The sequence below is a fragment of the Falco naumanni genome, chromosome 9 (genome assembly GCF_017639655.2).
Source record: "Falco naumanni isolate bFalNau1 chromosome 9, bFalNau1.pat, whole genome shotgun sequence".
Lineage (NCBI taxonomy): Eukaryota > Metazoa > Chordata > Aves > Falconiformes > Falconidae > Falco > Falco naumanni.
In genome coordinates, this window is record NC_054062.1 from 1,092,985 (window position 1) to 1,105,535 (window position 12,551).

Sequence of the window (12,551 nt, forward strand, 5' to 3'; positions counted from 1 at the left end):
ATCTACTGGAGAACACGGAGAAGGAGATGGCCAAATGCATGGTCTGCAACCACAGGGTCCCACCAGCCAGTACAGGCACAGGTGGCACAGCAGGGTGGAGAGGTGATGGCAAGCTGGGGACACTTCGCTTCCCTGCCCATCCCCTGGTTGCAGGTAGCCTCGGTGCTATGGGAGGAGCTGGGGATGGAGCAGAGGAAGGAGGCAGCCGCAGCACTGCAGTACGTGTGACCAAGCCAGGGCCCCGGTGCTTGTGCCTGCGCCTGCTGGGACGTAGGTGAGGAACTGCCAGTGCTGGGGCACTCGGCGCAGGGCACGCAGCCGGGCAGGACATGCCGACAGAGCCCAGTGCTTTGGGAAGCTGCGGCAGTGGTGGTGGGAGACGCCACTGCTTGGGCTGCCTTCTCCACTGCGAGACCCGTAACAGGTCTGCGAGGAGGAGCCAGAACTCCTCCAGCTGTTGGAAGCTCCAGGGTTCTGGCTTAAAACCCACCCAACTCAAAACCGGTGAGGCCAGCCCTGAAACTTGCTGCAGCTCAGTGGGAGCAGCCCTTGTGTGCTGCAGAGCCACGAGCTGAGGTGACTTGTGCTTGCCGCAGTTGACAAAGCCAAAGTGGTTTTGGACCCTGTGGAAGTCACTCCCATCGCTCCCCACTTCCCGCTGGAAGCTCCCCTCCAGCCTGGGCTGGTGGAACAGGGATGGAACATGGATGTGAGCCACAGAACCAGGGACTGACTGCCCGAGTTCAGCCAGCGGTGTGGGGGACAGGGGCAGAAGCAGGGCAGAGCCAAGCGTGACGGTTTATTTCATTTCTGTGCCAAACTGCCATATGAAGCCACCGCAGGGGCTTGAGTGGGACAGGAGCTGCTCGCTTCTGTGTGGGGACAGATGGGGGCTGCCCAGCAGGACCAGCTGTGCTCCACGCCATGGTCATCCCGGAGAGCCCGCAGCACCCTGTCCATTGGCCATGTGGGTCCCCAGGGGTTCGCGTCAGCCCCTGTCCCCCCGTTCCCCTGCAAGCGCTCTCCTCTGCTGGATGTGCTCCAGCAGGCAGGTGGCTGCCTGGGCCAGGACCTGCTTCAGCCTCTCCTGCTCCTCAGTGCTGAATGGAGCCAGGACATAGCTGGACACTGTCACTTCACCTTCTGGCCGCCCAATGCCAACCCTAAGCCGGGTCATCTCCTGGGGAGGCAGAAGAAGGAGAGCTGGAGCAGCTTTACCTCAAGGGCTGGGCTGAGATAAGAGCTGAGGCAAGGGGACAGTGCTGTGAGTGGGGCTGGGCGGTGAGAGAGCCAGCCCCTCGTGTTTTCCAGGTGGTTTTGAGCGCTTGCTCCAAGAAACATGATTTTGGAAAACAGTTTTGCTGGGCTGTGCTGAGATCCCAGGCTCCTGCCAGGCCTGGCAGAGACGCTTGAGCTAATTGTTTCCATGTCCTCCATGGCGGCCAAACCGACATCAGCCCTCAGGGAAGCAGAGGGAAGGAGGGGAAGGAGAAAAGGGGGAAGAAGAAAGGGAGCAGGGGCTTGTCCGAGGAGAGTAAGAAGAATGGGAGCAGGGGGCTGACAAGCCATGCATTGAGGTAGGGGCAGGATTGATCCCTTTCCACTGAGGCCCACTCACATTGGAGTGCAAAGCACTGATGCAGGATCGGACCCCGTTGTGTCCCCTTGGGAAAGAAGGAGAAAATCCACCGTTAGTCTGTAAGAGACACCCCCTTACACACACGGTATAGGCTTCGGGTCTCTCACTGCAGGGACTTGGGAATGTGGTCCCAGCCAGGGACCGCAGGCGCTGTGCCCTGGCTCTGCAGGAACATCTAGCCCCTGGGGCTGCAAGCAGCTGTGGAGGGACGAGGGAAGCAGGGCTGGGATAGCACGTTCTGTGCACTCAGCTCTTGCTGCTGCTGGTGCATGTGTGACTGAGCACTATGGCCCAGTACCATCCCTGCCCCATCCCGCAGTGGAAGATTTCCTAGGTTAAATGTCTCAAGGCTGACAGGAGCTGGCACTGGGGCAGGCAGAGTGCTATAAAAAGCCCATGCGGTGCAGCCGATGGGCTGGATCCAGCTCGCAGCCGCTTCCAGGAGGCTCCCTGCCCTTCCTGCCAGTGCAGGAACTGGGAGACTGCCCAAACAGCCAGCTGTTGCCTCTGCAACTGGGATCAAGCCCAGGGCTGGTGCTGGTGCTGAAAACACCAGCAGGACGGTGGGATGGGGCCAGGAATGGCCCGTGTGCCTGTAAGGGCATGACAAAGCCTCAAAACAGCTCGTGCAACCAGAGCTGGGGCCACCCCGTACCTCGCACTGCCTCCCAGTTTGATGGCCACCTCGCCCAGGGCCTTGTCCAGGTCATCGTGAACCAGGTAAATGTCTTCTGGGCGAAGGCTGTAGATCTCAGCTTTGGAAACAGAAATACAACCCGAGAAAGCAGGGGGAGGCAGACTCACCCGGCCCTGACCCTGCGGAGCGGGGCTGCAGGGGGACAGCAGGGCTGCCACAGGCCTGGTGGCACGGCAGGTTTCGGGGGTGACCGAGCTGCTCACCGGCACTGGCGACACTGAGCCCGTTGAGGTTCATGAGCCTCCGTGGCTTGAGCAGCACCAGCTCCAGGCCGTGGGCTGCAGCCAGGGCGATGTCGGAGCAGCACCGCCTGTCCACCCGCCAGCCCTCGGCCACCGCCAGCTGCCGGGCCAGCCGGTCCAGCACCGCCATGCCCGTGCTGTGCCGCGTCCCCCACAGCCCGTAGTTGCCCAGGCCGGCCACCTGCCCGCCGGGCGTCACCAGGGCTCTGCTGGGCTGCCATGAGGCCCCCAGCCCCTCCACGGGCCTAACCCGTGCCCCCAGCACCCCCCAGGCCTGCTCCTCACTGACCCGACCCCGCAGCCTCCATTCCCTCGGATCCAATCCCCCCCGCTCCCCCCAGCTGGCTGGGCTCCCCCAGCCCCAATCTCCCCGCTGCCCCCCCCCCACCCCCGGTCCCCCCCAGCCCCCATCTCCCCGGTGCCCCCCTCACCGCCCCGACACCCCCCCAGCCCCAATCTCCCCAGTGCCCCCCTCGCCACCCTGGCCCCCACTCGCCCCAATCTCCCCGCCGCCCCCCTCACAGCCCCGGTCCCCCCCGGCCCCGCTCTCCCCGCTGCCCCCCCCACACCCGCGGTCCCCCCCCAGCCCCGATCTCCCCGGTGCCCCCCTCGCCGCCCCGACCCCCCCCCGGCCCCGGTCTCCCCGGTGCCCTCCTCACAGCCCCGGTCCCCCCCGGCCCCGCTCTCCCCGCCGCCCCCCTCACAGCCTGGTCCCCTCAGGCCCCATATGCCCCCGCCCGCCCCCTGCCCCGCTCTCCCCTCCCCTCCCCCCGCCCCTCTGCGCGCGGAGGCCCCGGCCCCGCCCCACCATGACGCGCGGCCCCCCCGGCCTGACGAGCAGCCGCGCGCGCCCCGCCAGCTCCGCCGCCAGCATCGCGCCGCGCGCTCCCCTCCCCCCGGGACGTCACGGCCGCGCGCCGCCAATGGCCCGGCGCCGCCTCGCCTCGCCCCCGCCGCCATCTTGCTCATGGGCAGCGCCGCCATCTTGCTTGCGGGCGGGCGGGTCCGGGGCGGTGGCGTGGGGCTGAACGCGCTCCGCCCTCGCCGGGGCCGTGCCCGCCGCTGCGGTAAAGGCCCGCGGCTCGGCCGGCCCAGGCCCCAGCGCCGGCGCGGAGGGGCGGCTGCGGCGGGGAGCGGGACGTGCAGCTGGGCGAGCTGTGGCGGCCCCCTGTGGGGGCACTGTGGGCCGCGGCCTGGGGGCGGCCCCTCAGGCCGGAGCGGGATGGCGGCCGCTTGGCCGGGCGGTGCCGGGGGAACAGCTGCGGAGGGCCGAGAGAGGGTCCCTGCGGAGTGTCTTCGGGCCCGTGCTTTATGTTATGTTACCGCTCAACGCTATCCTTAGCCTTTAGGCATGGCTGGGTTTGGGGATACATGATCCCTCACCTTCCCCCAGCCGCCCTCCAGCCCTGGGTGGCTCCTGGCCCTGCCAGCGGAGCAGAGCTTCACTCCAGGGCTGTGTGACAGTCCCCCAGTCCGGTAGCATGGCACCGAACTTCACTCGCAGCCCTTATCCACTGCTGGCAGAAGGTGCTGACCTCTCCCATGGCTGGTGGGAGAATGCCGTCATCTGCTCTTTGAAAGCTATCAGCCTGGATTCACAGAGGGTGAAGGGTCCCCAGAGGGCTGGGGTACACCAGGCTGGGAGCCGGAGAAGGGAGGCAGCATCTTTAAGTCTGGCTCTCGTGCTGGCATATGGCTGTAGGATGCTGTTAGTCTCTTGCCAGGCTGATCCGGGTTAGTTTGACCAGGGCTGGGCTGGGCCAGCGTGGGCTGAGGGATCTTGGTGGTGCAGGCAGAGCTGTATGAGCAGTGGGCAGAGGTGTTCCTCCAGCTCTGTGACTTCATTGCTGAACTTCTGGAAGGTGCTCACACTGGTGGCTGCACAGGAGCAGCCCAGCCTGGCTCATCTGGCGCTCGTACTTGACCTGCAGGTCAGCCACTGCTCCCTTCCCCCTGTCTGCAGACCCAGCTTGTGGCCAGGCAGACAGGGCTTCCCTGCAGGACCAATGTCTGCTTGACCAGGAGCTCTACTGCAAGGCTCTGAAGGCCTTCACACAGGCAGCCGAGCTGCAGCCTCACCACAGGGTGTTTTGCCACAGGAGATAAAGCCAGGGCAGTGCTAGGCTGTCCAGCTGGGCTGGCCCTGCCATGGGCTGCCTCCAGCCTTGCCCGTCTCCTCTTACAGCATTATGTGTCTTGCAGCTCTCAACAAGTTCCCGGAGTGCCCTCAGATGCTCAGCAGAGACCTGGAGGAGGATGCAAGGAACCTTGATCTGTGTGTGCTTTGTGCCTCCTACGAATGATTCGAGCAGGTACAGCTGCTCTGGTCCCTGAGGGGTCCTGCTGCCCCTCCTGGCACTGGGGATGTGCTGGGAAGTGGCCACGCTCTGAGGCTACCTGGCTTCTCCAGGCAGCTGGCCCTGTGTCACCAGGACATCTGACAGGCTCTGGAGCTGGAGCCACAGCATGGAGCCACCCAGGTCCTGAGGTGGAGGCTGCTGAGACAAGTCCAGGAGGCCAAGGCCCCGTGTGGGACCCTGCTCAAGAAGATAAGCTTTGCCGTCAAGAGTGACCCCTTGGCCACCAAATTCTTCACCCTCAGGTAGTGAGAGGGTCACCATGGCTGGGTGGCCCCATTGGCCTGTGAGCTCTCCTGTGTCTGTCCATGTGTCCCGGGGGACTCTCCTCCAGTGGCTCAAGAACTTCAGTGCAGCCTGCAAGGACTTAGCCAGGGCAAGGGAGCTGGGTGCTCCAGGGGGCCCAGCAGCCCTGGAGGCTTGGTGGCAGCTGGCACTTGCCTACAACAACTGTGCTGTGCACTGCTACAGCCTGGGCTGATCTGATGAGGCTGTGCTGCTCCTTGGCAAGGTTCTGCAGGATGAGAGGAGGGAGAAGGGGCTCTCTGTCAACAGAGGAGGCAAGCAGCTGGGCTGGGAATCACAGTGGGTTCCCAGGGTGAGGGCTGAGGTGTCACACAGCAGTGTCTGCACTCAGGCATTGAGTGTGTGCTGGGGGAGGCCCTGTGCTTTGGGGAGTAGCGACTGAAATGGGAAATAGGGCCCCTGAGTTCTCCCGTGGTCCTGACCCCAGTTCACAGTCGTGCCTGCCTGGAGTGTTTCAGCAGTGGGGAGGGCACCAGGGGCTGGGATTTACCACTGGTGGTTTGGCTCCCTCCCTGTGAGGTTGGGAATGGCTGCTCTCTTCCAGACTGGGCTGTATCTCCTGCCCGGCAGAGCTCAGAGCTTTTGGCTAATGATGCTGAAATCTTTGTGGCAGGGGTGGGCCGGACACGCGCGGTGCATGTTTCCTACTGGCATGGAATGCTCCAGACAAAGCCCGGCGGTGGCAGCCAGCCCCTAGCCGCTCTCATTTAACTGAGACGCTGACGCTGCCTCAGCGCAGAGGGGTTCCTTCGCCCGCGGGAGCTGGCCTATGCACTAGCAGATTACCAGCAGGCGCTGGAGCTGAGCCCGTGGGACTGTGCTGAGCAGAGATGGGTTGCAGCAGCACTGCGTGAGTAGGGACAGCAGGATTTGGTGGCAAGGTGCAGGCTGCCCCAGGGCTGGTGGTGACCCAGGCTGCCCAGCGTGCTTGCTCCTGGCCCCTCGCAGGCAGTACCAGCAGGAAGAAGCTCAGTTCTCCGTGGCTGCCCCCACAAACCACTGTACTACCTGTGCCGGGCCAGGGCCTGCCTGTGCCTGGGGAGGATGCCCACCCTAAGCCTGTGGCTCGACCCCAGGGACAGCGAGGTGCTGCGCTGCTCCCCGATGCCCTCCTCAGGCCATGGGTGATGTTCTCAGCTTGCCGCCTCGACTGCACTCCCTGCGCCTACCCCTCATGCAGTTTGAGGCAAGCCTGGAGTTTTATTTCTTCATCAGGGGCCAGCAGCTGATCAAGGATGAGGGACTGGGGTCAGGGGTCCTGCCAGAGTGTGGGTCCAAGCCAAGCAGTGAGGGTTATAGCCTGGCTCTTTAAACAGCCTTGTGCCAGAGCCACTGGGCAGGTCTCTTTCCTCCTTATTTTCATTTCCCTGTTGCTTTGACCCTAATTGAGGGCTGGAGCCCTCTCCTGTGTGTGGCTGCGGTAAGGGGAACATCTTCACACAGCCATTGCCCAGCATGGCACTGCTCAGGGCAGCTGCATGGCTTGATTAATCTGGGTTTGGTTTGAGGTGAAACCCAGGCTCCCCGCTGGCACAGGTCCTGGTGGGGCTGACGGGGCCTTTGCTGGCAGCACAAGGTGGGTGTTTGGCTGTGGTGGTGGAAACTCTGTGCCTCAGTGCTCAGAGCTCACTGTGGGGAACAGTTTTGCCATGGAGGAGATCCAGGTCTCACCTTGTCACCACTGCACATCCTTTCCCATGTATGCTGCCGCTTTGCAAGAAAGGCTGTCAGTGCTGCCCCAAGGAGCGATACAGGACACCTTGCCCTTCACCTTGGAGAAAATGCTTCAGAGCCCACCCAGAACTCGCCATTTCAGCTGATGTTGCCTGCTGTGATAGCAGCAATAGGTATGTGCTGGGGGTAGTTTGTCTTGGGTGTTAGCCCACTAGTGCTGCGTGCCCCAAAGAGTGGGGGTTACTCAGGTACTCAGTGAGAGGGTTTTATTTGCTCTGGAGCACAGTGGCATGTTTTGGAGCTCGCTGCTGAAGTGCTCATGCTGGCAAAACTGGGTTTTAGCCCTTTCTGTTCCTAAAAGGTGACAGTGGGTTGCTGAATGTCTGTGCTTGGCCTTGGAACCCTGTTCCAAGCAGGTATGTCACTCTGCCCTCCTAGATAAAGGATCGCTTTGGGGGGTTGGTGCAGGCCTGTAGCATTGCCTTTGCACTGGCACTTGTCCCCAGGCTGCCGACGGCACTAGAGGACCATTGGAAGGAACAGGTGTCTGAGGGCGCAGCGCTGCACACGAGGGACAGCAACTGGGGTGAGCAATCCTGGGGTGCCGTGGCAGGGTCTGCAGGCTTGCATCTCGCACCCAGCCAGCATGCAGAGCGGCAGCAATAGCCGCTGCAGAAGCACCTTGCCTGCCATGGCACCCACCTGGCACCTTGCCTCGGCTCTCAGCTCCATGTGCGTGGGGCCACCAAGCAGGTTCACAGAGCGACTGTCCCTGGGAAGGAGGTGATGCATCTCTCACCTCCTGCTGTGCTTGCACTCACCCTGACACGTGGCCTTGGGACCCAGGGATGTGCTCTGCAGTGGGGGAAAAGTGCTGCTAGGGCAGAGAGACCCAGTGGCCTTCCTGGACCCACGCTGGCTCCTCTGCAGAGGATGCTGGGTCCAGCTACTGCTGTTTTGCCTCCTTCCTGGGTAAAGGCCGCTGTCTTGTTTCCAGTTACCTCATTGGAGAACATCAGCTCCATGACGCTAAATCCCCGAAGTCCCATTGCATCAGGCAGCTGCATGCAACTGCAAATCTTCCAAGTCCTTCCATACTAACTGCAGTCAGGAATCAAAGTAAAGATGGTTCCCCAACCATTTATTTAATAAAAGATTTATTTTACAATTAGAAATGCAAAACAGTTTTGGAAGAGGCAGAATTTTTGGGTCTAACTGTGGGCCAGCTCCTGGGCAGCATCTGAGTGGTATCTAAAACTGCTGTCCACAAAGCTTTGGCCCCAGTGCTGGAACGGTCCCAAGTGCTGGAAGCTCACTTCAGCACAGGGCCTGAGCAGAGCACTGGGAGCTCTGGGAAGAATCCCTGCACCCATCCCTCAGGCAGTTTGTTCTTAAGAGTTCAGGTTCCTCTGACTTGTTCTCTCATAACTGACTGCACAGAGGAGATTAAAACCTGGTCAAAGGCCAGTGTTGCTGTGCACCCTATGCCTGGTGGTGTAGGGCACTAATCTTCTCTAAAATGTCCCCAGGTCCCCTGTCATAAATGACACTCCCCAGAAGCTCAACAGACACTGGTCCAGCCAAAGCCTGCAAGGTCTGGCCAGCAGAAGGATGCAGAAGAGGCTCAACAGCTCATAGCACCAATTTCTCAGCCTGCTGTAGAAATCGTCACTGAGTAAAAGCAATTTTCACAACTGTTAGTGGCACCATGGGCTCCCCTGGAGGTAGGACTGAAATGATTTGTAGCTGGTAAACAAAGTGAGAAGTTTTTTGTTGTTGTTTCCCTGGTTTGCTGCAGGGGAAATCTTTTGGACCTTAGGGGAAAGATGGACCGGGGTGGTAAGGGTTTTTGGCAGATCAGCCATTGCCATCTCCCACCCCCCTACACTTGTTGATGGTGAAGCTGGTCCCTACCAGCACCTATTCACAGTGAAAGGAAGCTGGAAAGAAATTGGCCCTAAAACTTCCTTGAAAATAACTTTGCTGCAATGTTGAAGGTGTTCACAAGCCAGCACCAAGGAGCTGGGGCACAGTCATGCTTAAAAAGACTTAAAAAAAACCTGTTAAAATGCTGTAGGAAAGAAATATTCTTCCGTGGGCTCAGAATCTTAATGTGTTGGATATCACATAGTTGGACAGCTGCCTGGAGAGGGGAGAGCTGTCGTCATGGATCGGGTGGTCCTGGCTGGCCATATCCACCCTCACCTGGCCAAGGGTCAATCAGTAAAGTGCTTCAAATCACATCACTTGCACTTGGTCCCGCAGCCACCTCCTCAGGGCTGGAGAGACGAGTTCAGCAGGAGAGCACCGGTGCTGCCGAGAGGGAACACAAAGCTCCCAGTGCTCATCCTGCCAGCCCTGGGCTCTGCTGCTTTACAGCTCCATATACATCCCCTATGGATCTGAGCAAGGGCCTCGCCAGCGACTAGAAGAAAAAACTGATCCGAGAGGTGACTGTTTTGCAGCCTGTTGATGAGAATATTTTCTCCTCTTCTGGGAAGTAGGGGATGCTGTCAGCCACCTCCTGGACAATGCCTGGACGAACTTCAAGGCCTTGCTGGACAAGTTCACTGATGACACACTGCTTTACATGGTGGTGCTTCAGTGGAAGAAAGGGCACAACAAAATCAATGAGACTGTCATTAATGATCCCAGATTTCCAGAATCCACCTGCAAAAGCAAAGGAAGAGACAGGTTTTACCTTCAGAGAATCTCTGCAGTCCCTGGAATTCAAAGAGCTTCTTTGTGCAAAGCCAAAATACTTCGCTGAAGACAGATTTGTTCCAGTTTTGTATAAGGAGATAGCTGAACCCATCAGTTGTCACTCCCCCTTCGCTCCTGGTAGATTTGTTCTCTAGGAATGGGGGGATTTAGCTTGACTAATCAGAATTTAAGCTCTGCTCCCTGTGACAAGGGCAAAGCAAGGAGAACCAGGCAGGCAGCGGGGATCAGCATGTCTCTGTGCCTTTCCAGTTAGCATGCTGTGCTGTTTGCCATCCCCCAGCTGTGAATACACCTTGTCTCCAAAGAACTTTCCTAAATGTGGCAACAGGTCTTCTGGCTGGGAAGGCTGGACTATTCCTTCGCCTTGCCAGGAAACCTTGAAGGGATCATAGTTCCCTTCCCTCAAAACCCCCTGTCCCATTCTGGATGCCTGAGAGGTGGCAGGCAGCGTCGGTGGCTGCCTGGAACGGGCCTGGCTCCCTCTGCCGGGCTGTGACCCTGCAGGACGGGCTCTGCTCCATGGACTCACTCTGAGGGTTTTCAAACACAGCTTTGGAGATGGCCGGTACCAGGTCCTGCATGCTGATCTCTTCCCGGTCCTTGTGGGCGTGCCAGAGATCCAGCGTCATTTTGTTGATCAGCTCCCCTCCTGCGTTGCTGCAGAAGAATGAGATGTTTATTTGGCACCTATCTGGGAAAATGGTGTTGCAGGACAGACGTGGCACCTATCACCCTCCAGCCCACACGAGTACAAGCCAGGATCTCTAGCTGCCTGGCCTAAAATGATGCCTGTAAAGGCAGCCAAATAACCCCAAATAAGGGGTGGGAGAACTTTTTCAGATTTAACAGGTCTGTCTATTCACAATGAAATAGCATCTCTTGGTGTTTGTAGAGGCTGAGCAAAGGAAAAGCAGAACAAGTGCGTGCTCTTGTATGACCTCCACTCAAATGAGAAGCAGTGTGCTGGAAGGCCCCATGATGCCACAGAGGGGCCTCTCTCTTACCTTATGAAGATGAAGATTGCTTTGCGGTAGTTGGTCCCGTACACAACCCATGAGGGTCCTAGGAATGGCATGATCACGTCGATCAGGCCCGGGTGCATCTTGTCCATCTCTTCAAAGAGAAAGGCCGACCGTCCACAGTTTGTCAAGTTCCCTTGGATCCAGTGCTTCAGGTTTTCCTAGGAAAAATAGCCACCAAGCCGTAAAGCAGCGAGATACCAAGAGGGGCGAGGGAGGTTTGAGCTGCCACAGAGCAAAGGCAGAGGCCTCAGCTCAGCCTTGAAGGTGCTGAAAGCAGCTTGTCCCCACACAGCACTGCCTGCTCAGAGCAGGAACAGCCAGCACTGGGGGGCCTCCTTTCTTCTGGGTCTTGCACAGTGGCTGTTGCTGGCTTTATTAGCCCACTGTAGATCTTTTATTGCAGATTTAAAGAAGGAGGCGGCGAACTGGAACAGGATTCACACTCCTGGAGTTCCCCATGTTCTTCTCTTTCACTGTGTATCTACACGGATCCCAGCTACTGAGTGCTTTTTGCCAGCCCCGTCCTGGGTGCGAGATCACATGCTTGTGCCGAGCCAGGAGAGCTCTGGTTCTTTACTATGGCTGAAGTTACTTCACCGCGGATGCCAACCCACACAAACCCACTCATGTTGTCTGGGGGCAAATATTAACTCTTATACCTTCCCAGAAGTATTTCTTCTAAGGATGTGACACAACAAATACCCTCCCCAAACACCCAGAAAGCAAATGCCCAGTGCACCGATTCCCGGCTCTGCTGAGGGTTTGGCAGCTAACCTTTGCATTTCATTTCTTCCCTTTCTCAGCTTTAAGAAGACAGAGTGGCATGGTTAAGAGTCTAGAGCTGCTGTTCGGGAGCCCCTTGCTCTGTGAGGAGGGGATTACAGTCTAGTAATATACAGATTTTTCACAGCCATCAAGCTGTCTGGAAAGCGATGGGAGAATTTTAGTGCCTTTCATCTAAGCAAAGCACTTTTGTTTGCGTGTTCAAAGGGCTGTGTAAATATTTAAGGAATGAGAGCAAGGACTGCTGTGGGGAAGACGAAAGTGATAACTGAGTGCAGGAGTATATCACAGTTACTAGTGGATCCTTCAGCCAGCGCGTGGAGCCACTCGTTCAGCCGTGTCTGTCCGAGGGTAAAACAAAGAGCTTTTATTCCTACCGCACTTCAGGGAGCAGCCTGAATGCATGTGTACTGAGATGTCGAGATGTGTACGTCCCATCGAGATGGAAGGGACCAAACCCCCACCCCAGTGAAGCAGTGCAGGTGAGGCGCCCCTTACCTTGTACTGCTCCAGCCGCTCGGCGTGGGGGAAGTGCACTATTGGCGAGAACTGGTGCACGTAGGGGCTCTGCAGCCCCCCCTGGAAGAGGTAGCGGACGAGCATGGAGCTCACGTAGGTCTTGCCTGTTCCCGTCGAGCCGTGGAAGGACATCACCAGGGGTTTCGCTGGATGCGGGTTCTGCAGGAACTCCCGCACCGCCGGCACCACCTGCTGCCTCACCAGCGGCTGCCCCACCACGTTCGTGGCCTGGTCACACTCCAGCCCTGCAGCAAAGCCAAGCCGGCGCTTGGAGAAGGCGGGCAGGGGGCTGCGGCCCCGCTGCCCGCCCCCCGCACCTACCGCCCACCCCCCCCCTTCCCAGGGCCGCCACCGGGCCCGCCGCCCCCGCCCCGCCGCCGCTGACCGCGCAAGTCGGGCCCGAAGCCGCACTCGCAGTCCGCCGAGAAGCCGCAGCGCAGCGCCCACAGGCCCGAGGCGGCGGCGGGGCGGGCGGCGGCCGCCAGCAGCAGCGCCAGGGCCAGGGCCGGGGCCGGGCCCGGGGACAGCGCGGTTCCGGGGGCCATGGCAGCCGCCCGCGCCGCCCGCACTACAGCTCCCGGCGTGCCC

General features: G+C 59.6%; 2 protein-coding genes and 1 long non-coding RNA gene across 4 annotated transcripts; 1 reads left to right on the forward strand and 2 right to left on the reverse strand.

The window, feature by feature from the left end:
• Positions 1 to 786: 786 nt before the first annotated feature.
• PTRH1 (peptidyl-tRNA hydrolase 1 homolog) lies at positions 787 to 3,483 on the reverse strand. The gene is made up of 5 exons (XM_040606981.1): positions 3,387 to 3,483; positions 2,540 to 2,759; positions 2,295 to 2,394; positions 1,619 to 1,664; positions 787 to 1,180 (listed from the first exon to the last, which is right to left on the reverse strand). Exons 1-5 carry the CDS (start codon positions 3,450 to 3,452, stop codon positions 989 to 991), a joined length of 624 nt encoding a protein of 207 aa, XP_040462915.1. The 5' UTR covers positions 3,453 to 3,483; the 3' UTR covers positions 787 to 988.
• A 307-nt stretch (positions 3,484 to 3,790) lies between these two features.
• Positions 3,791 to 8,943, forward strand: LOC121093965. 2 transcript variants are annotated; one of them, XR_005829695.1, is made up of 5 exons: positions 3,791 to 4,890; positions 4,989 to 5,180; positions 6,961 to 7,088; positions 7,277 to 7,331; positions 7,422 to 8,943. It is a non-coding gene; the product is annotated as an uncharacterized LOC121093965 (long non-coding RNA). The 2 variants fall into 2 exon arrangements; XR_005829696.1 differs by having other exon boundaries at positions 6,965 to 7,088.
• TOR2A (torsin family 2 member A) lies at positions 8,036 to 12,538 on the reverse strand. The gene is made up of 5 exons (XM_040606980.1): positions 12,349 to 12,538; positions 11,943 to 12,208; positions 10,644 to 10,819; positions 10,169 to 10,296; positions 8,036 to 9,585 (listed from the first exon to the last, which is right to left on the reverse strand). Exons 1-5 carry the CDS (start codon positions 12,506 to 12,508, stop codon positions 9,341 to 9,343), a joined length of 975 nt encoding a protein of 324 aa, XP_040462914.1. The 5' UTR covers positions 12,509 to 12,538; the 3' UTR covers positions 8,036 to 9,340.
• Between the last annotated feature and the right edge of the window lie 13 nt (positions 12,539 to 12,551).